Source organism: Rhinoderma darwinii, chromosome 4 (assembly GCF_050947455.1).
Source record: "Rhinoderma darwinii isolate aRhiDar2 chromosome 4, aRhiDar2.hap1, whole genome shotgun sequence".
Lineage (NCBI taxonomy): Eukaryota > Metazoa > Chordata > Amphibia > Anura > Rhinodermatidae > Rhinoderma > Rhinoderma darwinii.
In genome coordinates, this window is record NC_134690.1 from 398381816 (window position 1) to 398409509 (window position 27694).

Genomic DNA, 27694 nt, shown 5'->3' on the forward strand with positions numbered 1-27694 from the left:
GATATATTCTTGTATATAGGGGGCAGTATTATAGTAGTTATATTCTTGTATATTGGGGGCAGTATTATAGTAGTTATATTCTTGTATATAGGGAGCAGTATTATAGTAGTTATATTCTTGTATATAGGGGCAGTATTATAGTATTTATATTCTTGTATATAGGGGCAGTATTATAGTAGTTATATTCTTGTATATAGGGGGCAGTTATAGTAGTTATATTCTTGTATATAGGAGGCAGTATTATAGTAGTTATATTCTTGTATATAGGGGGCAGTATTATAGTAGTTATATTCTTGTATATAGGAGGAGTATTATAGTAGTTATATTCTTGTATATAGGGGGCTGTATTATAGTAGTTATATTCTTGTATATAGGAGCAGTGTTATAGTAGTTATATTCTTGTATATAGGGGCAGTATTATATTAGTTATATCCTTGTATATAGGAGCAGTATTATAGTAGTTATATTCTTGTATATAGGGGCAGTATTATAGTAGTTATATTCTTGTATATAGGGGCAGTATTATAGTAGTTATATTCTTGTATATAGGGGCAGTATTATAGTTATATTTTTGAATATAGGGGGCAGTATTATAGTAGTAATATTCTTGTATATAGGAGCAGTATTATAGTAGTTATATTCTTGTATATAGGGGGCAGTATTATAGTAGTTATATTCTTGTATATAGGAGCAGTATTATAGTAGTTATATTCTTGTATATAGGGGGCAGTATTATAATAGTTATATTCTTGTATATAGGAGCAGTATTATAGTAGTTATATTCTTGTATATAGGGGCAGTATTATAGTAGTTATATTCTTGTATATAGGGGGCAGCATTATAGTAGTTATATTCTTGTATATAGGAGCAGTATTATAGTAGTTATATTCTTGTATATAGGGGCAGTATTATAGTAGTTATATTCTTGTATACAGGGGGCAGTATTATAGTAGTTATATTCTTGTATATAGGGGCAGTATTATAGTAGTTATATTCTTGTATATAGGAGCAGTATTATAGTAGTTATATTCTTGTACATAGGGGGCAGTATTATAGTAGTAATATTCTTGTATATAGAGGTCAGTATTATAGTAGTAATATTCTTGTATATAGGGGGCAGTATTATAGTAGTTATATTCTTGTATATAGGGGCAGTATTATAGTAGTTATATTCTTGTATACAGGGGGCAGTATTATAGTAGTAATATTCTTGTATATAGGAGCAGTATTATAGTAGTTATATTCTTGTATATAGGGGCAGTATTATAGTAGTTATATTCTTGTATATAGGAGCAGTTTTATAGTAGTTATATTCCTGTATATAGGGGCAGTATTATAGTAGCTATATTCTTGTATATAGGTGCAGTATTATAGTAGTTATATTCTTGTATATAGGGGCAGTATTATAGTAGCTATATTCCTGTATATAGGGGCAGTATTATAGTTATATTTTTGAATATAGGGGGCAGTATTATAGTAGTAATATTCTTGTATATAGGAGCAGTATTATAGTAGTTATATTCTTGTATATAGGGGCAGTATTATAGTAGCTATATTCTTGTATATAGGGGCAGTATTATAGTAGTTATATTCTTGTATATAAGAGGCAGTATTATAGTAGTTATATTCTGGTATATAGGGGCAGTATTATAGTAGTTATATTCTTGTATATAGGGGCAGTATTATAGTAGTTATATTCTGGTATATAGGGGCAGTATTATAGTAGTAATATTCTTGTATATAGGAGCAGTATTATAGTAGTTATATTCTTGTATATAGGGGCAGTATTATAGTAGCTATATTCTTGTATATAGGGGCAGTATTATAGTAGTTATATTCTTGTATATAAGAGGCAGTATTATAGTAGTTATATTCTGGTATATAGGGGCAGTATTATAGTAGTTATATTCTTGTATATAGGGGCAGTATTATAGTAGTTATATTCTGGTATATAGGGGCAGTATTATAGTAGTTATATTCTTGTATATAGGAGCAGTATTATAGTAGTTATATTCTTGTATATAGGGGCAGTATTATAGTAGTTATATTCTTGTATATAGCGGCAGTATTATAGTAGTTATATTCTGGTATATAGGGGCAGTATTATAGTAGTTATATTCTTGTATATAGGAGCAGTATTATAGTAGTTATATTCTTGTATATAGGAGCAGTGTTATAGTAGTTATATTCTTGTATATAGGAGCAGTATTATAGTAGCTATATTCTTGTATATAGGGGCAGTATTATAGTAGTTATATTCTTGTATATAAGAGGCAGTATTATAGTAGTTATATTCTGGTATATAGGGGCAGTATTATAGTAGTTATATTCTTGTATATAGGGGCAGTATTATAGTAGTTATATTCTGGTATATAGGGGCAGTATTATAGTAGTTATATTCTTGTATATAGGAGCAGTATTATAGTAGTTATATTCTTGTATATAGGAGCAGCATTATAGTAGTTATATTCTTGTATATAGGGGCAGTATTATAGTAGTTATATTCTTGTATATAGGGGCAGTATTATAGTAGTTATATTCTGGTATATAGGGGCAGTATTATAGTAGTTATATTCTTGTATATAGGAGCAGTATTACAGTAGTTATATTCTTGTATATAGGAGCAGTGTTATAGTAGTTATATTCTTGTATATAGGGGGCAGTATTATAGTAGTTATATTCTTCTATATAGGGGGCAGTATTATAGTAGTTATATTCTTGTATATAGGGGGCAGTATTATAGCAGTTATATTCTTGTATATAGGGGGCAGTATTATAGTAGTTATATTCTTGTATATAGGGGCAGTATTATAGTAGTTATATTCTTGTATATAGGGGTAGTATTATAGTAGTTATATTCTTGTATATAGGGGCAGTATTATAGTAGTTATATTCTTGTATATAAAAGAGGCAGTATTATAGTAGTTATATTCTGGTATATAGGGGCAGTATTATAGTAGTTATATTCTGGTATATAGGGGCAGTATTATAGTAGGTATATTCTTGTATATAGGGGGCAGTATTATAGTAGGTATATTCTTGTATATAGGGGCAGTATTATAGTAGTTATATTCTTGTATAGAGGGGCAGTATTATAGTAGGTATATTCTTGTATATAGGGGCAGTATTATAGTAGGTATATTCTGGTATATAGGGGCAGTATTATAGTAGGTATATTCTGGTATACAGGGGCAGTATTATGTTCATGGGCTAAAACTAGGAAAAGTCTTTTATAAACGGTGCAAATGAAAAAGTTTTAATAGCTTACTACTCTCAGAGCCAAATGCTGTAGTTCCTCTGTCCTCATCACAACAGTTTCTGCCAGTGGTCAGACCTTGTTCAGTCTTCTCATACATAAGAACATATGGATCCAAATCCCTTTCCACATCAATGTCCACATACAGACACACATAGCTGTCACTATTCAAGTCAGTATTAACATTGATGTGGATGGTGACCTGGATCCTCACAGCTTTACAATTACATGTCCACTAAAGAATCTAATACTTTGGTAGATTACTACTGCTATTAGTGTAGTATATGGTGAACACCTAAAGAAAAATATTACTAGCAATACAATAATAGGGGTATTACTCATTTTAGATGGATTTACTTTTTCCTGTTTTGTAGCCAATGTAATCCTATGACCGAATCATATAAAAGCAGTATGAGAATGGAATTTATCTAAGTAACGTGTCTGACTGCAGAGGAGGATTCCGGGATGCGGCAACGACTCCCTGCCCCCTCCGGTGAGAAGCTGTGGTTTGACGCTCAGAGACTTTGGCTATCTCGTCTTGTCTACTAACGAGCTTCTTGTAAAGAAAAATCCAAAACCTATAAAAAATATAAGACAAACCCCAAAGAACGTGATCGAAATTCTGCTCAACCTAAACGCACAAAGTGAGATTCCTAGAGCGTTAGACGGCTGAACGCTCACAAATAGGAAGGTGCGGCCAGCGGAACTTATAATTGCCGGCGATATGAAATATTGGGATTTGGCAGGATTAGAAATAAAAATTTGTCTGGAATCTGTGCGACATGAATCAATGTAATAATACGTTGCGTACGGGAAGGAGTAGCTGGATCGGCAGAGCGCAGCTTTCTCCAGGAGAACGTTTACTTGTCATTGCTCCGAGCCAAGACAAATCCGCTCTCTGTGTTATCGTTCACAGAACTGGCACCGGCAGAGCAGGGATCCTAAAAAAAAAAAAGTTCTCCTGTGTTACCGAAACATCAGAAGTCTTCCTCGCTCGGCCTGGATTGGAAACACATGCGTGAGGCAGCTCCGGCTTTATGAGTCTAGTGAGTCACTGCACAGACATCTCCAGCGGCAGCAGTTCATATATAATTGGGGGGCACTCGCTCTGCGGTTCAGCTGCTCCATAATGGTTTCTGCATCGAGAACCTTAAAGGGTTTTTCCCATTTTATATAACGTTTGTTCACTGCATAATAAAAAGTTCTGTAACTTTCTAATATCCTTTGTGTTTCAATTCCTCTTTATTTGTAAGATCTTTACTTGCTTTCAGTGAATGGGAACATTCTTGTTTACATCAGCAAACCAGTCCTGACCTAATACGTCTCAAAGCTGAGGGTTTGCCGCCATTGCATATAGTCGAGGTACGAAAATAAATCAGCAGCACAAATGTCCCTCCTGCCCTGATAGTTTGTTACAATGTATCAGTGCAGGTAAAATGTGTCAGCCTGGAGTCCAGACTGTTTAGCTCACACATGATTGTCTTCACTGGATACAATTGTAACAAACCGTCAGATGTGAGATGTATTAGGTCTGTATAGGTTAGGTTTTCATCTTCTGGCTGTAAACAAGAATGTTGCCATTCACAAATAGCAAGCAGAGATCTTGAAAATGGTGAGGAATTGAAACACAGAGTATATTAGAAAGTTGTAGGACTTGTCATTCTACAATTATTAAGATTGGGTTACATAAAACCGGAAAAACACTTTAAGGATCTGTTCACATTTCGGTTTGAGACAGCACGCAGCTTATTCTTCCCATCAAAATGAGGGACACCACAACGGCACTTATTATAAGTCAATGAGGTCCATCGGGCAATGTTAGTATCTGTCGTACGATAGATCCAGGCACCGCACAGTGGCTTCTATTATATACAGAAGCTACTAAACAGATGTGAACAGCACCTAACAGTGTGGAGGGTGCCGTTGGCTGGATGTAAAATCGGCGGCAGGCAGGGCAGTAAAGCCATACACAGAGGATGATAGGACTGATACTCCAAGAGTCAACCTGATCACAAACAAGGAGGTGCAGCCTAGAAGCAGAGAAAAGACCATGCAAAAAGAGCAACGACATGAAAGGAAGGACAGCAGAAGGCAAACAAGTAGAATAAGGAGGATTACATGCAGTCAGCAAACAAAGAAGACAGGGGGGACAGATGCCACAGCCAGGGCGGGTAACAGGGACCATGACACCCGCAGGACGGAAGAAACTGATTATGCCAGAGATCAGCACAATGCCTCAAGCAAGGTGTAGGAAAGGAATGAAACTCATAGGACAGTGCAAGGACAAGCAGGCAGGTGCCACGGGCAGGACAAGCAGACAGGTGCCACGGGCAGGACAAGCAGACAGGTGCCGCATGCAGGGGAACAAGACAGGTGCAGCAGACAGGTGCCGAACGAAGGGGTAGAAGAAAGGTGCCGCAGGCAGGAGAAGCAGACAGGTGTTGCAGGCAGAGGGAAGAAGACAGGTGCTGCGGGCAGGGGAAGCCGACAGGTGCTGCGGGCAGGGGAAGCCGACAGGTGCTGCGGGCAGGGGAAGCTGAAAGGTGCTGCGGGCAGGGGAAGCTGAAAGGTGTTGCAGGCAGAGGAAAGAAGACAGGTGCTGCGGGCAGGGGAAGCAGACAGGTGCTGCGGGCAGGGGAAGAAGACAGGTGCTGCGGGCAGGGGAAGCAGACAGGTGCTGCGGGCAGGGGAAGCAGACAGGTGCTGCGGGCAGGGGAAGCAGACAGGTGCTGCGGGCAGGGGAAGAAGACAGGTGCTGCGGGCAGGTTAAGAAGACAGGTGCTGCGGGCAGGGGAAAGACAGGTGCTGCGGGCAGGTTAAGAAGACAGGTGCTGCGAGCAGGTTAAGAAGACAGGTGCTGCGGGCAGGTTAAGAAGACAGGTGCTGCGGGCAGGGGAAGCTGAAAGGTGTTGCAGGCAGAGGAAAGAAGACAGGTGCTGCGGGCAGGGGAAGCAGACAGGTGCTGCGGGCAGGGGAAGAAGACAGGTGCTGCGGGCAGGGGAAGCAGACAGGTGCTGCGGGCAGGGGAAGCAGACAGGTGCTGCGGGCAGGGGAAGCAGACAGGTGCTGCGGGCAGGGGAAGCAGACAGGTGCTGCGGGCAGGGGAAGCTGAAAGGTGTTGCAGGCAGAGGAAAGAAGACAGGTGCTGCGGGCAGGGGAAGCAGACAGGTGCTGCGGGCAGGGGAAGAAGACAGGTGCTGCGGGCAGGGGAAGCAGACAGGTGCTGCGGGCAGGGGAAGCAGACAGGTGCTGCGGGCAGGGGAAGCAGACAGGTGCTGCGGGCAGGGGAAGCAGACAGGTGCTGCGGGCAGGGGAAGCAGACAGGTGCTGCGGGCAGGGGAAGAAGACAGGTGCTGCGGGCAGGTTAAGAAGACAGGTGCTGCGGGCAGGGGAAAAAGACAGGTGCTGCGGGCAGGTTAAGAAGACAGGTGCTGCGGGCAGGGGAAGAAGACAGGTGCTGCGGGCAGGGGAAGAAGACAGGTGCTGCGGGCAGGGGAAGCAGACAGGTGCTGCGGGCAGGGGAAGCAGACAGGTGCTGCGGGCAGGGGAAGCAGACAGGTGCTGCGGGCAGGGGAAGCTGACAGGTGCTGCGGGCAGGGGAAGCTGACAGGTGCTGCGGGCAGGGGAAGCAGACAGGTGCTGCGGGCAGGGGAAGCAGACAGGTGCTGCGGACAGGTGGCATGGGCAGGACAGCAGAGACTAATAAGATCAACCATAGATAGATAATGTATCCAGCAAGAGAGGGCAGCTCTAACAGACTGGGCAGAAATTTCGCTGAATCGCCTTTGTCAGATGATGCCGCCTCTCCCTCATGAGTCAGTGACTACACATGGCGGCGTCTTGTCATACACTCATTACAGTCCGGCGCTGGAGGAATGCCCGTTACACAGTGAATGGTCTCTGTTATCACCACATGTGTCCAACAATGGGAAACTCAGTTAAAGAAAGCAGATGTGTATGGAGCAGAGCACGTTACTATCCGGGCAGCAGAATGCGGGAATCACTGGAGCAGATTGTTTCCACATTCTCTGCAGAACATCGCCTTTATATTCTGCGTGAGAACTGCACAGTAACCCCAGAGTCCTATGTGCAATGCTGAAAGTGATAAACTGCAGCAAAGTGCCCAGCATTTTATTCTGCTGTATACATTTGCAGCTCTGATGATAAAACTCCAATTCTGATCATCCAGAGCTGTATTCACAATTCAGCACAATTCCTCTTTCCTTCTCAGGGTGGGGGATACCTCACATCTCACTCGAAGACTGTGTAAGTTCAATATGGTCTATACAAGGCATGCATTTTGAAACATCAGTGTGCACCCATTCTCAGCCAGCAGAATTCTGACTGCAGCTCTGGATGGGACTGGAGTAGAAGTTGTAATGTAGCTCTCACAATCAGTACGAGTTTAGCTGATGCGTCACCTAAGCAAAATCTGGATATGTTCAGGCTGCATTTCTCTGCTGGATACAAGTTTCGTGTCCACGGGAATTTCACGATAAATATCTAATGGGTGTAATTCCTCTTTAAGAACATACAGTTGACCGATTTGGCAGCGCCCAGGTGGCACTTTGCTGGCATTTCATTAGGCCTAACTAAACGAATTACAGTATCGGAGTATCTGCTCCCAGCTGAGTTCATTAAATAGAATCAGGTCTTACACGAATATCCAGAGACCTGGCACACATCCTGCGGCCCAGACTCCAGATATGAGCTGATCTGTCTAATGCCCATCTACAAAACACAGGCAACACCAATTCCAGGAGAAAAGTGCTTGTCGCAAATTAGTTGGGGAAAGGAAGATTTCCCTGAGTTAATCTACGGACACGGATCAAATTAAATTATTCACATGACTTTATTTGCGCGTACGGTCCCCGCCCTGCAGTCACTGTATTGATATACACGTATACAGTCAGGTCTGGAATTATTTGGACAGTGAGACACGTTTTGTCATTTTAGCTGTTTACATATTGAATACACGGTTATATCATCAATATGGGCTTAAAGTGCAGACTCTCAGCTTTAATTTGAGGGGATTCACATCCTAATTTGAGGAAGGGTTTAGGAATTACAGCTCTTTAATATGCAGCTGCCTCTTTTTCAAGGGACCAAAGGTAATTGGACAGATATCTCACAAGCTATTTAATGGGCTGCATTGGGCTATTCCCTTGTTAATCCAACATCAATTAAGCAGGTAAAAGGTCTGGAGTTTATTCCAGGTGCGGCATTTGCATTTGGAAGCTGTTGCTGTGAACCCACAACATGAGGTGAAAGGAGCTCTCAATGCAAGTGAAACCGACCATCGTTAGGCCGAAAAAAAAAAGAAGAAATCCATCAGAGAGAAACACAAATGTTAGGAGTGGCCAAATCAACAGTTTAGTACATTCTAGAAAAAAAAGAGAGCACTGGTGATCTGGTGAACTCCAAAAGACCTGGACGTCCACGGAAGACAAACAGTGGTGGATGATCGCAGAATCCTTTCCATGGTGAAGAAAAACCCCTTCACAACATCTACCCAAGTGAAGAGCAATCTCCTGGAAGTAGGTGGATCAGTATCTAAGTCTACCATAAAGAGAAGACTTCATGAGAGCAAATAGAGAGGGTTCATCACAAGGTGCAAACCATTAATCAGCCCCAAAAATAGAAAGACCGGATTAGACCAAACAACATGTAAAGAAGCCGCCCAGTTCTGGACCAGCATGAAACTAAGATCAACCTGGACCAGAATGATGGGAGGAAGAAAGTATGGAGAAGGCTTGGAACGGCTCATGATCCAAAGCCACCGCATCCTCTGTAGCACATGGCGGAGGCAGGGTGATGGCATGGTGGAGGCAGTGTGATGGCATGGTGGGGGCAGTGTGATGGCATGGTGGGGGCAGTGTGATGGCATGTTGGAGGCAGTGTGATGGCATGGTGGGGGCAGTGTGATGGCATGGTGGAGGCAGTGTGATGGCATGGTGGAGGCAGTGTGATGGCATGGTGGGGGCAGTGTGATGGCACGGTGGGGGCAGTGTGATGGCACGGTGGGGGCAGTGTGATGGCACGGTGGAGGCAGTGTGATGGCACGGTGGAGGCAGTGTGATGGCACGGTGGAGGCAGTGTGATGGCACGGTGGGGGCAGTGTGATGGCACGGTGGGGGCAGTGTGATGGCACGGTGGAGGCAGTGTGATGGCATGGTGGGGGCAGTGTGATGGCATGGTGGGGGCAGTGTGATGGCATGGTGGAGGCAGTGTGATGGCATGGTGGGGGCAGTGTGATGGCACGGTGGAGGCAGTGTGATGGCATGGTGGGGGCATTGTTATGGCATGGGCATGTATGGCTGCCAAAGGCACTGGGTGACTAGTGTTTATTGATGATGTGACTGAAGACAGAAGCAGCCGGATGAAATCTAAAGTTTTCAGGGATTTACTTTCTGCTCAGATTCAACCAAATGCAGCAGGTGATTGGACGTCGCTTCACAGGACAGATGACAATGACCCAAAACATACTGCGAAAGCAACCCAGGAGTTTATAAGGCAAAGAAGTGGAATATTCTGCAATGGCCGAGTCACCAGATCTCAACCCGATCGAGCTGCATTTCACTTGCTGAAGAGAAAATTGAAAGGGGTTGTCCGAGATAAAATGACTTTGTGTTAATGCCTGTAATTTATTAATATAAATACATTTGTAATATACTTACATTTTCCAAAGTGGCCCCGTTTCCAGATCCTGCCGTGGGGTACTTGACGGGTGACGTAAATCTCCGGCCGCTGTGTTGATCTTCAATTCTTTTCCGGGTATACAACACGTCACTTGTGACGTGCCGTGTATGGGTTGTTCTGCTGAACACCCCGTAATGCGCATGCGTGGTCCCTGCTGTTCTCGCGGTCCCTGCTGTTCTCAAGATAACAGCAGGGACCGCACATGTGCGTTACGGGCAGTACAACAGACCAGCCCATACACGGCACGTCACAAGTGACGTGTTCTATACCCGGAAAAGAATTGAAGATCAACACAGCGGCCGGAGTGACGTCACCCGTTAAGGGTGGTGGCAGCGGAGCCCAAATCATGACGATTGTGTCACTGTCCAAATAATTCTGGACCTCACTGTATAACCTTCTTTCCGCCCGTGTTCTCTGCTGTTTTTTCTGCAGTGTGGGGGTGACATTTGTTCAAATCTCATCCACGTTGCTGCTACTACAATACGCTGCGGAATTTGCGCACGGAAAATCTGGACGTAAATTCTGCAGTGTTTAGACTGTGTGGACGTTCCCTTAAAGGGTAACTAAACTTTCAAAAAACTTGTGACATGTCAGAAGTTTTGATCAGTGGGGTACGAGCACTGAGACTCCACCAATCGGCAGAAGCACTCGGGTGGGAATTGTGCTGCTTCGTTTCTGATCGACCTAGTTTCGGAGCAGTGTACGGGCTCAATAGAAAGTCTATGAGTCCGCAAACCGCTCACTAGGCTTTCCGAGGAAAGCTGATCAGAAACGAAGCGGCACAGCGCTCACCCGAGTGCTCCGGCTGCTTAGTTTTAGCGATCGGTGGGGGTCTCAGTGCTCGAACCCCCACAGTTTAAAACTTCTGACATGTCACTATGACATATTAAAGGTTTTCAGAAAGCTTAGTTGCCCTTTAAGACAACGGACGGCAAGTTATTGGCTGCCGTGGTCATATGTTGTGACTCTTGGCCACACGTCATGACGCAGCGATGACCACAGGAACGGCGATGAATTTGATTACATATTTATATGGTCTGTAGGAAACATTTATTAGGGGTCAAAAAGCCCATTAAATGCCCCCCTTTCCAAACAAACTAGATTGCTACTGTCCTTTGATCTAAAGACCATACACATTTATATATTTATCGGCTGTATGTTCAGCATGTTAACGGTGTTGTCTAGTATTGGAAAAACACAGCTGCTTTCTTCAATAACAGCGCCACACCTGTCCATGGATTGCGTCTGGTATTGCAGTTCAGCTCCATTGAAGAAAAACGGGCTGACCGGCAATACTACCCATAACCTGTGGACAGGGGTGGTGCTGTTTTTGGAAGGAAGCAGACATGTTTTGCTAATCCTGTACAACACGTTTAATGAGAGGATTAGTCCACTGGACATGAAGTTGTCTGTGACGCAGACATGAACAAAATAAACTATCCAAAACGTCTACAATGAAAACCAACCCCAACTGTTCATTGTTGGTATTTGGTAGCGATATAGATGTAGAAATTAAATGTTTTAAAGGGATTGTCCAGGGTCAGAAAAACATGGCTGCTTTTTTTCAAAAACAGCGCCACTCCTTTCCACAGGTTGTTTGTGGTATTGCAGATCAACCCTGTTCACTTGAATTGGGCTGAGCTGCATTACCAGACACAACCTGTGGATAGCGTGGCACTGTTTTTTTTGGGAGAGCAGCCACGATTTTCTACTTCTGGACAACCCCATTGAAGACAAGGGGATACAAGAAAAAAGCAAAACATTCTACCTTGTGTCTTCAACTTGTCTATTTCGTCCTTTAAGGATTTAATTTCCACGTCTTTGCTTGTAGTAACGGGGCCGTCTACTGAGGAATACTGCAGAGCCTGGACAGCCTGGGTGGATTCTGGGGGGGAAAAAAAATGTATGCAAATTTTAACGCCGTTATATATAGAGCCCCGTTCACCATGGCGCGAAAGCGTGCGCACCACCTTAACGCTGCTGAATAGTCAAGAGGGTATATAAGGAAGATATATATTCCGCCAGCAGCCAGTCACCTGGAGACCAGCGGTTTGCCATGGCTGACTGCATTTGGAAAGGGAGTTTTCCTACTCGGACCCCCTCTTTATCAGGGCTGGTTCCCGTCACCCCCGTTACCTTGCAGCTTTCTGCTCAGTTCCACTTTCTCTTGTTCTAGGCGACGTATCCGCCTCTCGTACGCCTCGGTGGCCAGGCTGTCTTCTAGAGTCCGCTGGACATTGGCGTCCAGGTCCGTGCTGGACTTTCCTAAGGTGTATCGCAGATGACTTCTGTCTGAAAGTACACTGACGGAGAACAACGGATTCACAACCGGGGGATCGGGAATATCACCGCCACCCGTTATCAATAAAAAGTCACATGTACCGCCACTTACCAGTTACTTGTGTAAGTGAACCCCACAAACGGGAGATGGTGCCCAGAAAATCCAGTGTGAGTCGATGGAGGCATCGTCTCCTACAAGAGGGTAAAACAAACAGGGACAGATATTGTGTAAGATACGAGAGATTCCCAAGAGATGCTCCTGCGGAGAATATAAAACATTCATAAGGAGAGAGCAAGACGTGACGCAGGTTTTAGGTTGCGCTATTCTCCTACCGTTCAATGAAAACAGAGACTAAGGATTGAGCGCAACTTTCTCCGAAACTCCCAGGTGACATTTATGGGGAGGTTAGGCAGGGGGCGGCCATTGCACTTGGGTCCTGTGTCATAAAGGGGCCCAATGGTGCGGGAGGGTCAGGCAATGCAAGCTACAATGCTGCCCCCGGAAAACGTTGAATTCGTTACGTAACCTTATCCATATGTCAAAGCTTCTCCAAGAAAATTTTTTGTCATAGCCCCTTCCTCTGGGGAATTTAACCTCGGTAACCATAAGGGCTTGTCCACACACAATGGAATTGCTGCAGAAAATTTATTCAGCAATTCTGTTGAAAATAGACATTCCGCTGCGGCAAAAACGCACCAAAATGGTGCGTATTTTGCAGCGTTTTTCGCAATGTTGGGGGATGGAGACATTTACTCTGAAAAATGCCGCAATTCTGGACACTTTCCGCAGCAGGAATTGACGCGCTGCGGTCCGAAATATACACACAGCAGGTCAATTTCTGCTCTGAATTTTTACACGTGTGGATGAGATTTGTTAAATCTCATCCATTATGCGGCTACTGTATTCTGCTGCGTTTTTTTCCGTCCGAATTCCGGACGGAAAAAATGCGGCAATTCCGCAGCGTGTGGACGAGCCCTAAGTCTGCACTCAATGTGCTCAAAGTTTTTAATATTCATATGCACAGTAGATTCTAGGGACAAATTTTATTTATGCTGCCACATTTGTATATGTGACTCCAATGATAAATTGTGTGCATACAGATTAACTCCTTCAGCTAATCCCTAAAAGCTATGTACACCTTTGAAAACAATTATATATATACATACATATCAAAATGTGTATAAGTGTGATTGGTGCAACTTTGTAATGACTTTTTATTAAAAGTTATTTTTACTTTTTCAGATACAGCTGCTTTGTTTCCTGTATAAAGAGCAGCTGTATCTAGCGCTGAAACCTGTAACCGTCAGAACAGCAGCACTAACGGGTTCACTGACAGCAGTTATCGATCACATCTACATTCATAACTAAGATGTGATCGATAAGAACTTGATCCTGCATCACTGAACCCGTCAGTCCTTCTGACATGACGGATTGTGGTCTTAGCGAACAATACAGATGCTCTGTATACAGGATACAAAGCAGCTGTATCTCAAAAAGTTGGAATAATTTTTAATAAAAATTAATTACAAAGTTACACTAATCACACTGATACACAGTTATATTTCTAAAAAATAAATAAAAGAATAATAATAATAATATTTATAATAGTTTCCAAAGGTGTACATAGCTTTTAAAGCCACGTACACGGATGAGGGAGTGTAAAATGCAAGTGTCCAAGTCTAACAGATCCTAATCTTAAAAGGATTTTCTGGAAGTGTCATTTTGGCGGCCTACGGTTATGGTAAGCCATCAATATCTAATCGGTGGGAGTCCGACTCCTGGCACTCCTGCCGATCAGCTGCTTGAAGGAGCCATAGCGATCTCTGGAGTACCGAACCCCATTGAATGTTTATCCAGACACAGCAACGTACATTTAATCTTGGCTGTGCCAGGTAGAGCAGCTCAGTCCTGTTCAATTGAATAGAAGTCAGCTGCAGTACCAGGCACAGCCACAACCAGATGGACGGCGTTGAGAGTAAACAATAAAAGAGACGCGGAGTCGGGAGTAGGACCCCAGCGATCAGTCCCAGAAAACCCTTTCCCTTTAAAACTTGGACCTGTCCATCCTAGTCATCATTTGAGGGCGCCCAGACCCCTCCATAGGGATAACTGTTAATACAAGTCTATATCTCATGCGGTGACATGGAGCCGCTCAGCTGACAAGTACTTACACAGTTCTTCAAACAGTCGTCGTCCACATCAAAGTTGGACGTGTCGGTCGGGCTGCTGACTTCTGGGATATAAGGTGCTTCACAGTTCCGAATGTTTTCCCAGTCAATGCCAGCAAAGAACGGGTGATTCTTAAAGTCCTCGATCCCGTTCTGACCCAAGCGATGCTCCCGGCTGCAGATGAGCCTTTTTATTAAGTCCTTAGCGTTTTCAGAGACGTCCGCTAACTGAGATGGGAATTGGAACCGCTCCTTAAAAAAACAAAGACAGAAAAAAAAAATTCTCGACATAATAAAAATAACAATAATAATAATAATAATAATAATAAAAATAACAATAATAATAGTAACAACAATAATAATAATAAAAATAACAATAATAATAATAAAACAACTATAATAATAATAAAAATAACAATAATAATTATAAAAATAACAATAATAATAATAATAATAATAATAATAATAAAAATAAAAATAACAATAATAATTATAAAAATAACAATAATAATAATAATAATAATAATAATAATAAAAATAACAATAATAATAATAAAACAACTATAATAACATTCTGTAAAGTCGTTATAAAATCATAGCTAGATATATTTCTGGGAAATCTGGGTGACAACCAATATGGCTACCATTACAGCTCCCACGAGGGTACAGCCTAAAATCTAAAATATCAAATCTTTCTAGCTATGCAGCGATTGATGGCAGATCTGCCACTCAGAGGCCTAGGAAAGTTGGGTGACATCCCACGTGGTAGATGTAACTATCTAGCAGCTCTTTGCTTTGGCTAAAACATGGGGTTCTTGATTAGGGGGACTACCCTCTTCCACCTCAATACACCCTAGTAGGGAATATGAAGAGTAGACAATCCCTTTAAATTTTCAGATGTACTAGTGACCAATACATGACCGTGACAACTTTCCAATGCAAAACTTGGGTAAGACACTCACTTTGTGGTTCATGATTTTCCCATAAGTCTCCACTAAGGACTCTGCATAGAATGGCGTTTCACCATAGAGCATTTCATACATGCAGACCCCGAGGGACCACCAGTCACACTCCGGGCCGTACTTCCCCTTCCCGTCTTCCATAGCCTGGAGAATTTCAGGAGAGATATAGTCCGGAGTCCCGACAGCCACCGACGACTGGACCTAGAGAGAGGACATGTGTTAATGTACAAAGTGAGAGCACCACGGTGGGGGCGACAACAACCCCCTAAGAGGGGAGCAATGCTGTGCTTCAACTTGACCTTTTACCTCTGCACCCGGTGCATTCTGGAAGCGCAGACAATGAGGCACAATATCCGTGCAGAAGCGTCGGAGCAGAGGGACATCCTCCAGTGTGAACCTAATTGTGCTCAGTGTGCAAAGGCAGATGCAGTGGAGCAAAACGAGGTGCGCCCATGAGCCATGCCCCGTCTGCTCGTACCCCTATTGCTGGACTTATCATAGTGGACTGCTCTCTCCTCAATATCAGCTTCCTATCATGTGATTTTTTTAAAAAAATTTGTAATTTGAAGTCGTCATATAATGCTAAAAAAAAAACAAGCAATAAAAAAGGCATCGGTAATACTAACATCACTGGATTGGAAAACGGGACAAAAAGCCGCAAGGTCCTAGCAAAGTAGAATAAATAATCGTTAATGAACAATTTTCTACACACTACGCCATATGCACTTACGATCTTATATATACAGTATAGAGGGAGAGTCACAAGACCGGAGAATGACCCCCTTTAAATTGGAAGGTTGAATTCAAGATGGCGGCTCAGAACAACCGCGGGTCCTTTTGACTCAATGTAGTCCTTTCAAAGAGGGGTAGAACCTCGCCCCATATTTTGCGGTCAAGCTGGAGGAGGGAGGGTTAGAGTTCATTTTCTCATTTCTCGAGAAAAGTGGCGCCGGTGGAGTTTTATAGCCGCTGATCCCCCCCCCTTACTTCATAGACATAAGACAGGGAGACATAAATAATTCTGATGGATGGGCCCTTGACCTTCTCCATAGACACCAGTGATATTTATCAAAATTGTCCTCGTTGCCGATAGTAACCAATCGCAGCGCAGCTTTCATTTTCCAGAGCGGTTTAAGAAAGTTGAGCTCTGATTGGTTGCCATGGGCGATAAGGCTAGGTTTTCCAGTTTTGAAAAATCTACCCCAATGATTTCTTATTATCCACTTGGGATGCCGCTGCCATCTTGCCCCTTTTACAAATAAACCGGAAGTGGTAGTGGCGCCTGAAAATCCGCCTGTATGACACGGAGGCCATGGCTGCTACATAACAAACAGCCGGTCACGATCATTATTATTTCAGGACTCTAAGGCCGGGTTCACACAGAGTTTTTTGAAGGCGGAAAATCTGCCTCAAAATTCCGTTTGGAAGTTTGAGGCAGATTTTCCTCTCCCTGCACGCCGATTTTCGTACGTTTTTCGCCCGCGGCCATTGAGCGCCGCAGGCATAAAACGCCACGAAATACGCTTTCTCTGTCTCCCATTGATGTCAATGGGAGGTCAGAGGAGTAATCGCGCGAAGATAGAGCATGTCCCTTCCTTCTCCCGCGAGCCGGTTTTACCGCTCGCGGGAGAAAACCGTCCGAGCCTCCCATTAGAATCAATAGGAGCCATTTTTGGCAGTTTTTTGGCGCCAAAAAACTCATAAAAAAAACTCAGTGTGAACCCAGCCTAAGGCGATTTTCGTGGCGTTTTTCTCTCGCGCCCATTGAGTGCCACGGGCAAAAACGCTGCGAAATACGCTTTCTCTGCCTTCCATTGATGTCAATGGGAGGTCAGAGGCGTAAACGCCCAAAGATAGGGCATGACGCTTCTCTTTACTGCAAGCGTTTTTTTACTGCTCGCGGTAAAAAAAAACGTCCGCCACCCATTGAAATCAATGGGAGGCATTTTCGGACGACTTTTGGCGCTGTTTCCGCGTCAAAATAAGTGTAAAAAAACTCAGTGTGAACAGGGCCTATAGGTCTACCGCTTGTGTTGGCGTTGCCCCTTTAATTTGTTTATTGTTCGTTTCAATCGTTTATGTATAATGGCTTGCGCGTCCATGTTGGGGCCTATGGATGCTATATAGGGAACTCTATTAGCCAAAGGGGAGAGCTCCTACAAAAGCCTGGCTCTCAATCTGGAAGACGGTAAAAGCCCCCTGATTTGTTGCCGCTTTGCCCAGCGTTGACCGCTGATCATGATGGGACTCCGCAGTGAGACAGAACCGGGGCTAAGGAAGACGGGGAGTGGTTGCCCATGGCAACCAAACAGGTCACTGCTTTCATTTTCAAAAGGGCCTCAAAATGAAAGTTGGACTCTGATTGGTTGCCCTGGGTAACTGCCCCCCTTTTCCTTTGCGGGGTTGTGACACATCTCCCCCATTGTACTACGTATTTCCCTTCGGTCCAATGAGGAATAAACGTGATCATTTTCATTTTTTTTTCCGTGTCCGCCGCTGAGGACACGGCGACAACTTACCGTTCCATCTTCCATCAGCTTCAGACACGAGCCGAAATCCGCCAGGCGAATGTGGCCGTTCATATCTAGCAAGATGTTATCAGGCTTTATGTCTCTGGAGGGAGGAGACGAGAAAAAAAAAATCGGATAAGTGCGGGGAATAAAATATGACTGTTCAAAGGACGTTGTGAGATTGTAGGGGGGAAAATACCCCAATTCAATACCACACATGAGCGACGCAAAAACAGATCAATAAACAGGCATAGAAAATCGTACAGGATTATAAGGTCATACACACAGATGTAGCAGAGTCGAACGGGTCATTTAACGCTATGGTTTGTGATAACTCGGTAGGTATTACATGCAGTCCTATGTAAAGGCACATTGTCATATTGACATGAGTTGAGCCAAAAGACAAACACTGCTCTGCTATACTGAGCAACAGATAGCACAACTTCCCTCTTAATATGTATCATTAGATCACAATCAGAGATACAAATAGATGTTAAAGTCACCGGAACAACCCATCCACTGGACCTTCGGAGCACTACATCGCTGTATAGATGTAGCAGAGAGGAGTATGCCATTTGCCACAGTTCATCTTGATATTGCAATGTCAATTTCTGTAAAAGATGCAAATTTCAAGCTACGGCATTATCCTTTTTAATGACTGTTTCCTCCAGCAACTAGGGAACTACAGTAGAAATTGATTATTACACATCCAATATAATAATCAATGGTCGTCAGTGTAACGGGAGGACGAGCTTGGTCCTACAGAGCAAAAGTCGCTCTTTATGGGGAATCCCCTCCACGGATAGATCTGATATAAAAAGAGTCGGTCAGCTGCAGCCAGTTTCCCAGAATAGTGAGCAGAATTGTGATTGCAGCTCCGGATGTGACTGGAGTATAAATCCTGATGTAACATTTTAAGTCGATTTTGACTTTGAAATGTTATTAAACTTGCTGTAAAGCTAAAGATCTATTGGTTAAAGTCTGGTTTACTCCTATATAATGTAATGAATGGATTCACCAATGTGAGGTGTGGATCTAGAAACAGATCGCTACTCGGGCCTCTCGACTGCAGAGTAACTATTGCAGGATCTCACACGTGCATCTCTCGCTTTGTTCGTGAAAATGGGAGTGGTTCCCTTTAAATGACTTAAAAAGAATCTGCATTATATCCCTTTACTATGGGAACCATGAGATAAAAGGGCAATCCTTTCTATAAATTAACGAAATTCCAACATAGAAGAGGATGTGATCTCTGGTAAAGATTTCGGCTGGGCGGCAGACCCTGACGCTGTGATTCCAGGGATGGAACATGTCGCTGCTCCCAGCAGACAGCATGGAAATCAAAATTCTGACTGTGTGCCTAAGAAAACAGAATATTTATAGCCGCGGGGTAGAGCCAGCCGGACATTAAGCGCCAATGACACGGGAAAGAAGCGGCTTATGAGGTTATTTGTAAGTCCAGGGATGGAAGGAAAAAAGCATTTTGTGTGTGTCCATCCATATTCTTATCCAACAACACTCATTACAAGAGGAAACTTCTACCACGATCAAGTTAGATCTCACAACCTAAGTATGACGAGAAGTTAGCTACTTCCTCCCTCACTGATGTCACGACTGAACTACTCTACAGGCCTAGATCTAAACAGATCTTTAGTAATTACTATAAAAATCCATGTTGAGGCCAATGCATTAAATTCAGCCTAAAACCTACCAGAAGAAACCACATGTAACAGAAGAGAGAACAGGGTCTGTGCATTTATAGGAGGCTTGAGTGACTGTGTGACTACATGATAGATCAATAGTAGCTGACAATGTCTACTTTCACCATGACAACGCTTTCTTGAAGCTGGGGCGGAGATCAGCTAAATGATGAGAATCTAGGATTCAAAACCCCTGGAAATTAGATTTTATCGCAGGGGGGAAATCGAAGGGCAACCATGCAGTATTCAATGCAGGGAAATGACTAATACATGACGGCCATTTAGGTGGGTCGGCCAAAGTGAGACCCCCCCCTTATGATGTCCTAATAGGGCATATGGGGGAAAAAAAAGGCTGTTTGCAGCTGCCGCCGGCCTCCTTAACTTGTTGAATAGGGTTAGGAGGACCCCCGATCCCCTGAAAGGTGGAGGTCCCAGACGTGGAAAAAGAAACTAGGACATGTGGATAGAAAAAGAGGTTGAGTGAAGTTCATGTGACTGTTCAGGGAACGATGCACAAATTTTTTATGAAGAATTCCAAAAGTGACCCCATAAGAGGTCTTCATGACCTTCATTTTTTCTGCAATCTAAAAGAATAAGTATTTCCATTACATTTTGCTTGTGATCTACAAAACGGTATTGTCAGTCCCAGTGCGCTGTGGTTGATATTATAACATTGCTCCAGTTTCCTGGTTTATGAATTGAATGCCAGAATGCAGTAAAGACTGACATATGATCGACCCTTATCATGTGTGACCATATGCCCAAAAAGAAAGCTAACACAACAATACTCCACTATGTAATTTTGTTCAACCTGAGCCTCCTGGTTCATGAACAGAATCCCCAAACTAGAAAAATCACTGACACTTACACAGGCAGAGCAGAAGGAGCGCAAAACGACAACATGTCACTTTACATAGGACACCAGCTTTATATGCCATTCAGGACCAAGGAAAAGGTGGGTGACAGCACCTGTGGTCACTGTGAGGGTATGTTCACACGCACTGTTTTCAGACGTAATTAGGGCGTTTTACGCCTCGAATTACGCCTGAAAAACGGCTCCATTACACCTACAAACATCTGCCCATTGCTTTCAAGATGCTCTGTTCCCACGAGGTGTAATTTTACGCGTCGCTGTCAAAATACGGCGCCTAAAAAGACGCCCGCGAAAAAGAAGTGCATTTCACTTCTTGGGACGTTTTTGGAGCCGTTTCTCATTGACGCCATTGAAAAACAGCTCCAATAACGTCCGTAAAAGACGCCGCGAAAAACGTGTGTAGTTACAAAAACGTCTGAAAATCAGGAGCTGTTTTCGCCTGAAAACAGCTCCGTATTTTCAGACGTATTTTGCTACTGCGTGTGAACATAGCCTTAGGGTATGTGCACACGATAACGGCAAATACGTCTGAAATTCCGGAGCCGTTTTCAGGCGAAAACAGCTCCGTATTTTCAGACGCTTTTGCTCACTGCGTGTGAACATGTCCTGATGGTGGCCATAGTAGCGTGAAGAGGATCAAGAACAAGGATTTCATGAAGACGACTTCCAGGTGATTTTCTAGAATCTAGAAGTTTCTTTCATTGGGTCTCAAACAGAACAAGGGAAACAGAGGAGAAAAGAAGGTCGCTGTCTGCCGCCCTGCAGTGACGGGCAGAATTAGTCCGGATACAGAGCGGGACTGGCAGCTATAAGAGGCGATTGGCACTATCAGAGTCCACAGACCGGCTTATCGCCCGCAGCACAGCTTCATGGCTGCCGGCCAAAGATTAAAAACTAAAGAGACCGCTACCAGGCCGGCTAATTCACGTAAAAGGCTTTAAGGAGCGCTCTGGCACGCCGGCGCATTACTGCCCGTTAAAGGAGCGACACTCCTAAGCTCCTCAGGAATGTCGGGGGCCATCTGTTGATGCCATCTGTCACAACGTTTTTAAAGAAAAGGCTGCGGCGGAATCTGAAGTATTTTCAGCTGTTGCTCGGGGGGCAGTTACCTGACTCTGTAAAGCACTCAGAGCTGCACGGACAATGCCTTCCGTTACATACAGAAGACCATTTACTCCTAACATCTTGAGTCGTCCTCTTGTAACTTTCTGTTCATTAATTAGATCAGTTGTTGGGAAAGCTGGGTGACCAGCTATATGGCCGCAATTAAAGCTCCTAATGTTGTTCTCACCCAGCTTTCCTAAAGTCCTGAATGGCAAATCTGCATAGTTAGGGGGTGAGAAATCCCCTTTTATATACATCGCTGACTAATTAAGCAGATATGCTGCTCAGGGCTCTAAGAAAGCTGGGTAACAACTACTCTTGACCATATTAGTTGTCACTCAGCTTTCCCAGTAGTTACAGAACATAAGGAGGGGACGACGACGCGAGGGTCACCGCAGGAGACGAGACAAGAGCGGCTGTAATCCTATTATATAAAAAGCTCATGGTTTAGGATAGTCCTCCCTAACATCACCACACAAGCGGACAGGTCAATGCCTCCCATAAGAATGGCATACCCCTTTCCTAAAATACTCTGTGCTGGTGGGGGACCCTGTTCCTTCAACGACATCTTTTTCAGTCTATAACCTCTCACAAGATCAGCACACTCCTCTCCTGAAATACTCTGTGCTAATGGGGACCCTGCTCTTTCCATTATATAACTCTCTCTTGTCCCTATTTAACTTCACCTTCTCACATTATGAACCTGCCCCTCCCATCCACCTGAAATACTCTGTGCTGTGGGACAACCCTTCTCCTTCTATTATCCTTTGTCTAAGGCCTTGTTCACACGGCGCTCCAAAAAACAAAAAGACGTTTTTTTGCCGCATTTTCGGAGAGTTTTTTGGGCGCGCAATTAGAACTCCCATTGATTATGGGAATTAGGCGCGTCTTCTGCGCGCTTTACGTGCCAAGAATTGACCCGACGCTTCTTTTGTTTTACACGACGCGGTTTACAAACACGCGCGCGTAAAAATGCACTACAATGCGCTCTCTCATTGATGTCAATAGGAAGCTTAAATGATGCATTTTTGAGACCTTTTTTGGCGCAAAAACGCGTAAAAAAAAAAAAGACCGCAGTGTGAACAAGGCCTTAGGCTAAAGCCCCACGTAGCGGATTTGCACTTGAATTCCGCTGCGGACACTCCGCAGCGTTAATCCGCAGCGGAGCCGTTTCTCCATTGACTTCCACTTCTATTTAGCAGTGTTCGTTTAGACGAGGCTGAAAATTCCGCTGCGGAGCATAGGCTGCGGAGCGGAATTTGGTGTCCGCAGCATGCTCTGTCTGTTGCGGACCAGTGGCGGACTGGTTGCGGACTCATGGCGGAAGTTTTCCATTGACTTCAATGGAGATTCTAAGTTCCGCAATGAAGTCCGCAGCTGTCATGCACATGTTATGTGTGCTGCGGATGCGTCTTGCTTTTTGCCTTGACATTTCTTCATTCTGGCTGGACCTATGTATTTCTAGGTCTACAGCCAGACTGAGGAAGTCAATGGGGCTCCCGTAATGACGGGAGCGTTGCTAGGAGACGTCAGTAAATAATCACTGTCCAGGGTGCTGAAAGAGTTAAGCGATCGGCAGTAACTGTTTCTGCACCCGGGACAGTGACTACCGATCCCAATATACAGCAACCTGTCAAAAAATATAAGTTCATACTTACAGAGAACTCCCTGCTTCTGTCTCCAGTCCGGCCTCCCAGGATGACGTTTCAGTGTAAGTGACGGCTGCAGCCAATCACAGGCCAAGCACAGGCTGCAGCGGTCACATGGACTGGCGCGTCATCCAGGGAGGTCGGGCTGGATGCCGAAAGAGGGACGCGTCACCAAGACAACGGCCGGTAAGTATGAAATTCGTTTACTTTCACTAGGGAAAGTGCTGTCCCTTCTCTCTATCCTGCACTGATAGGGAGAAGGGAAGTACTTTTCCCGCAGTCCGCAGCAGCTAGTCCGCATCAATTTACTGCACATTTTGGGCAGATCTGCCGCAGAATCTGCAACGCAGATTCTGTGCGGCATTGATGCGGACAGTTGCGGAGGAAATCCGCCACGTGGGGGCATGCCCTTACTGTATGTAACAATTTGGCTCTGTTCACACGTAGCATAATTGCGACAGATGTCGGAGGAGAGAAGGATCGGGCTGTTGAACTTCAACATGCCGATCCTTTCGTTTGCACGTACATAAGTTTCTACATGCACGTTCCCTCAAGTCGAGCGTCGGGCGGAATGTCTAAAGTGTATGGCCGGCCTACAAAAGGAAGCCATGATGCCTCCTATGTGTCTTCAGGGGGTCCGGCATGCTTGCTTGGCTGTTTCTGGAACTCCCATAGAATCAAATGGAGAGAGCAGGGCGCATGTGCGGCAACCTCTCCGTTCATTCACCACCTAGACCTGGCGGCTGCTGGGATGGGGGCAGGACGACCCACGTTCCATATAACTAAAATCGCGCACGTTATGTTACCAGCAGTGTGAACTGGCCCTGAGCAAACATTTATAGTATATTTACCATAGCCAGTGGCCTAATTTTTAGGGCAGATTCACAAAAACTAGCGCAGAGAAAAATAACAGCAGTTGCCCATAGCAACCATTTATTTTCCATTTCTTAGAGGACTTTGAAAAATGAAAATAGCAACCAGATTTCAAGACTTGCCCATAGCAACCAATCAGGTTCCAGCTTTCATTACTTAGAACCACTCTAGAAAAATAAAAGCAGCAATCTGATTGGACCACTTACCTAGAGAAACCTATCACAATGCAGCTTTCAGTTTCTGAGATATAAGATCGAAGACTCTGATTGGTTGCTATGGACAACAGCTTTCTTTTCCCCTTGCACTATTTATATGTTCTCTTTTATATTCTGATTTTAGGAATACCCTGCGCTCCGGCACAACTAGAGAGGAGACCGAACAATAAAACTACAGAGGATGGAAAAAATGAGGAGTCAAAAATGTTAATTAACAAAAAAGGGTTTAGTTAATAAAAAATAAATCCTGGAATCTAATAAAATGGCTGACATAATGCTCCTGAATTTAGCAACTGTAAAATCCTTAATGGTCGGAAACACGCAATTACCGCCAAGATGGCACCAGCCGGTGGGGAAGGGGGTTATAAGGGAACCGAATTATAAAAGGGGCAATAGATCTAATGAAAACGGTCCCTGATTTCTGCGAGCAAAAAGAAGCTTTACAACATTCAAAACATTATTAATATTCATCAAGACAAAGTCGATTTTCCTCCGGATAACACAGTCAATGTAATCCACTCAATTATTCTTTTAATTTTTTTCTGTGGTTTTACCACAAATGAAAATTACATTTTTAGGCAAAATAAACATATTCTGATTATTTTAAAGCAGCAAATACATGTAAAACCGACGCTTACTTTCCCAGCACAAAGCGTACGAAAAACTAACTAAAATAGAGAAAGGTCACAAACATTACAAAGACTGGGCAGACAGATTTTAAGTTTGTTTGTATAATATCTCCACATAATGAATCTTGTATATAGGAGCAGTATTATAGTAGTTATATTCTTGTATATAGGAGCAGTATTATAGTAGTTATATTCTTGTATATAGGAGCAGTATTATAGTAGTTATATTCTTGTATATAGGGGGCAGTATTATAGTAGTTATATTCTTGTATATAGGGGCAGTATTATAGTAGTTATATTCTTGTATATAGGAGGCAGTATTATAGTAGTTATATTCTTGTATATAGGGGGCAGTATTATAGTAGTTATATTCTTGTATATAGGAGGCAGTATTATAGTAGTTATATTCTTGTATATAGGGGGCAGTATTATAGTAGTTATATTCTTGTATATAGACGCAGTATTATAGTAGTTATATTCTTGTATACAGGGGGCAGTATTATAGTAGTTATAATCTTGTATATAGGAGCAGTATTATAGTAGTTATATTCTTGTATATAGGAGCAGTATTATAGTAGTTATATTCCTGTATATAGGGGGCAGTATTATAGTAGTTATATTCTTGTATATAGGAGGCAGTATTATAGTAGCTATATTCTTGTATATATAGGCAGTATTATAGTAATTATATTCTTGTATATAGGAGTATTATAGTAGTTATATTCTTGTATATAGGGGGCAGTATTATAGTAGTTATATTCTTGTATATAGGGCCAGTATTATAGTAGTTATATTCTTGTATATAGGAGCAGTATTATAGTAGTTATATTCTTGTATATAGGAGCAGTATTATAGTAGTTATATTCTTGTATATAGGGGGGCAGTATTATAGTAGTTATATTCTTGTATATAGGGGGGCAGTATTATAGTAGTTATATTCTTGTATATAGGGGCAGTATTATAGTAGTTATATTCTTGTATATAGGGAGCAGTATTATAGTAGTTATATTCTTGTATATAGGGGGCAGTATTATAGTAGTTATATTCTTGTATATAGGGGCAGTATTATAGTAGCTATATTCTTGTATATAGGGGCAGTATTATAGTAGTTATATTCTTGTATATAGGAGCAGTATTATAGTAGTTATATTCTTGTATATAGGGAGCAGTATTATAGTAGTTATATTCTTGTATATAGGGGGGCAGTATTATAGTAGTTATATTCTTGTATATAGGAGCAGTATTATAGTAGTTATATTCTTGTATATAGGGGACAGTATTATAGTAGTTATATTCTTGTATATAGGGGCAGTATTATAGTAGTTATATTCTTGTATATAGGAGCAGTATTATAGTAGTTATATTCTTGTATATAGGGGGCAGTATTATAGTAGTTATATTCTTGTATATAGGGGCAGTATTATAGTAGCTATATTCTTGTATATAGGGGCAGTATTATAGTAGTTATATTCTTGTATATAGGAGCAGTATTTTAGTAGTTATATTCTTGTATATAGGGAGCAGTATTATAGTAGTTATATTCTTGTATATAGGGGCAGTATTATAGTAGTTATATTCTTGTATATAGGGGGCAGTATTATAGTAGTTATATTCTTGTATATAGGGAGCAGTATTATAGTAGTTATATTCTTGTATATAGAGGCAGTATTATAGTAGTTATATTCTTGTATATAGGGGGGCAGTATTATAGTAGTTATATTCTTGTATATAGGAGCAGTATTATAGTAGTTATATTCTTGTATATAGGAGGCAGTATTATAGTAGTTATATTCTTGTATATAGGGGCAGTATTATAGTAGCTATATTCTTGTATATAGGGGCAGTATTATAGTAGTTATATTCTTGTATATAGGAGTATTATAGTAGTTATATTCTTGTATATAGGGAGCAGTATTATAGTAGTTATATTCTTGTATATAGGGGGGCAGTATTATAGTAGTTATATTCTTGTATATAGGAGCAGTATTATAGTAGTTATATTCTTGTATATAGGGGGCAGTATTATAGTAGTTATATTCTTGTATATAGGGGCAGTATTATAGTAGTTATATTCTTGTATATAGGGGCAGTATTATAGTAGTTATATTCTTGTATATAGGAGCAGTATTATAGTAGATATATTCTTGTATATAGGGGCAGTATTATAGTAGTTATATTCTTGTATATAGGAGCAGTATTATAGTAGTTATATTCTTGTATATAGGAGCAGTATTATAGTAGTTATATTCTTGTATATAGGGGCAGTATTATAGTAGTTATATTCTTGTATATAGGGGCAGTATTATAGTATTTATATTCTTGTATATAAGAGGCAGTATTATAGTAGTTATATTCTTGTATATAGGGGCAGTATTATAGTAGTTATATTCTTGTATGTATAGGAGCAATATTATATTCGTTATATTCTTGTATATAGGGGGCAGTATTATAGTAGTTATATTCTTGTATATAGGAGCGGTATTATAGTAGTTATATTCTTGTATATAGGGGGCAGTATTATAGTAGTTATATTCTTGTATATAGGAGCAGTATTATAGTAGTTATATTCTTGTACATAGGGGGCAGTATTATAGTAGTTATATTCTTGTATATAGGGAGCAGTATTATAGTAGTTATATTCTTGTATATAGGAGCAGTATTATAGTAGTTATATTCTTGTATATAGGAGCAGTATTATAGTAGTTATATTCTTGTATATAGGGGCAGTATTATAGTAGTTATATTCTTGTATATAGGGGCAGTATTATAGTATT

At 42.3% G+C, this 27694-nt stretch overlaps 1 protein-coding gene across 9 annotated transcripts in view; it reads right to left on the reverse strand.

Moving 5' to 3' along the window:
• The window catches only part of CDC42BPA (CDC42 binding protein kinase alpha), a 177600-nt gene that overhangs the window by 68745 nt on the left and 81161 nt on the right, over window positions 1-27694 (reverse strand). For all 9 annotated transcript variants that reach the window (XR_012883290.1, XM_075863426.1, XM_075863428.1 and 6 more), the window contains exons 6-11: window positions 17886-17979; window positions 15367-15567; window positions 14408-14656; window positions 12348-12427; window positions 12092-12258; window positions 11724-11840 (exon numbers count right to left, since the gene is read on the reverse strand). Coding sequence is in view for 8 of the 9 variants with exons in the window: in XM_075863426.1 (XP_075719541.1) it covers window positions 11724-11840; window positions 12092-12258; window positions 12348-12427; window positions 14408-14656; window positions 15367-15567; window positions 17886-17979 (908 nt within the window). In the remaining variant the exon portion in view is untranslated. The remainder of the gene's footprint in view (window positions 1-11723; window positions 11841-12091; window positions 12259-12347; window positions 12428-14407; window positions 14657-15366; window positions 15568-17885; window positions 17980-27694) is intronic.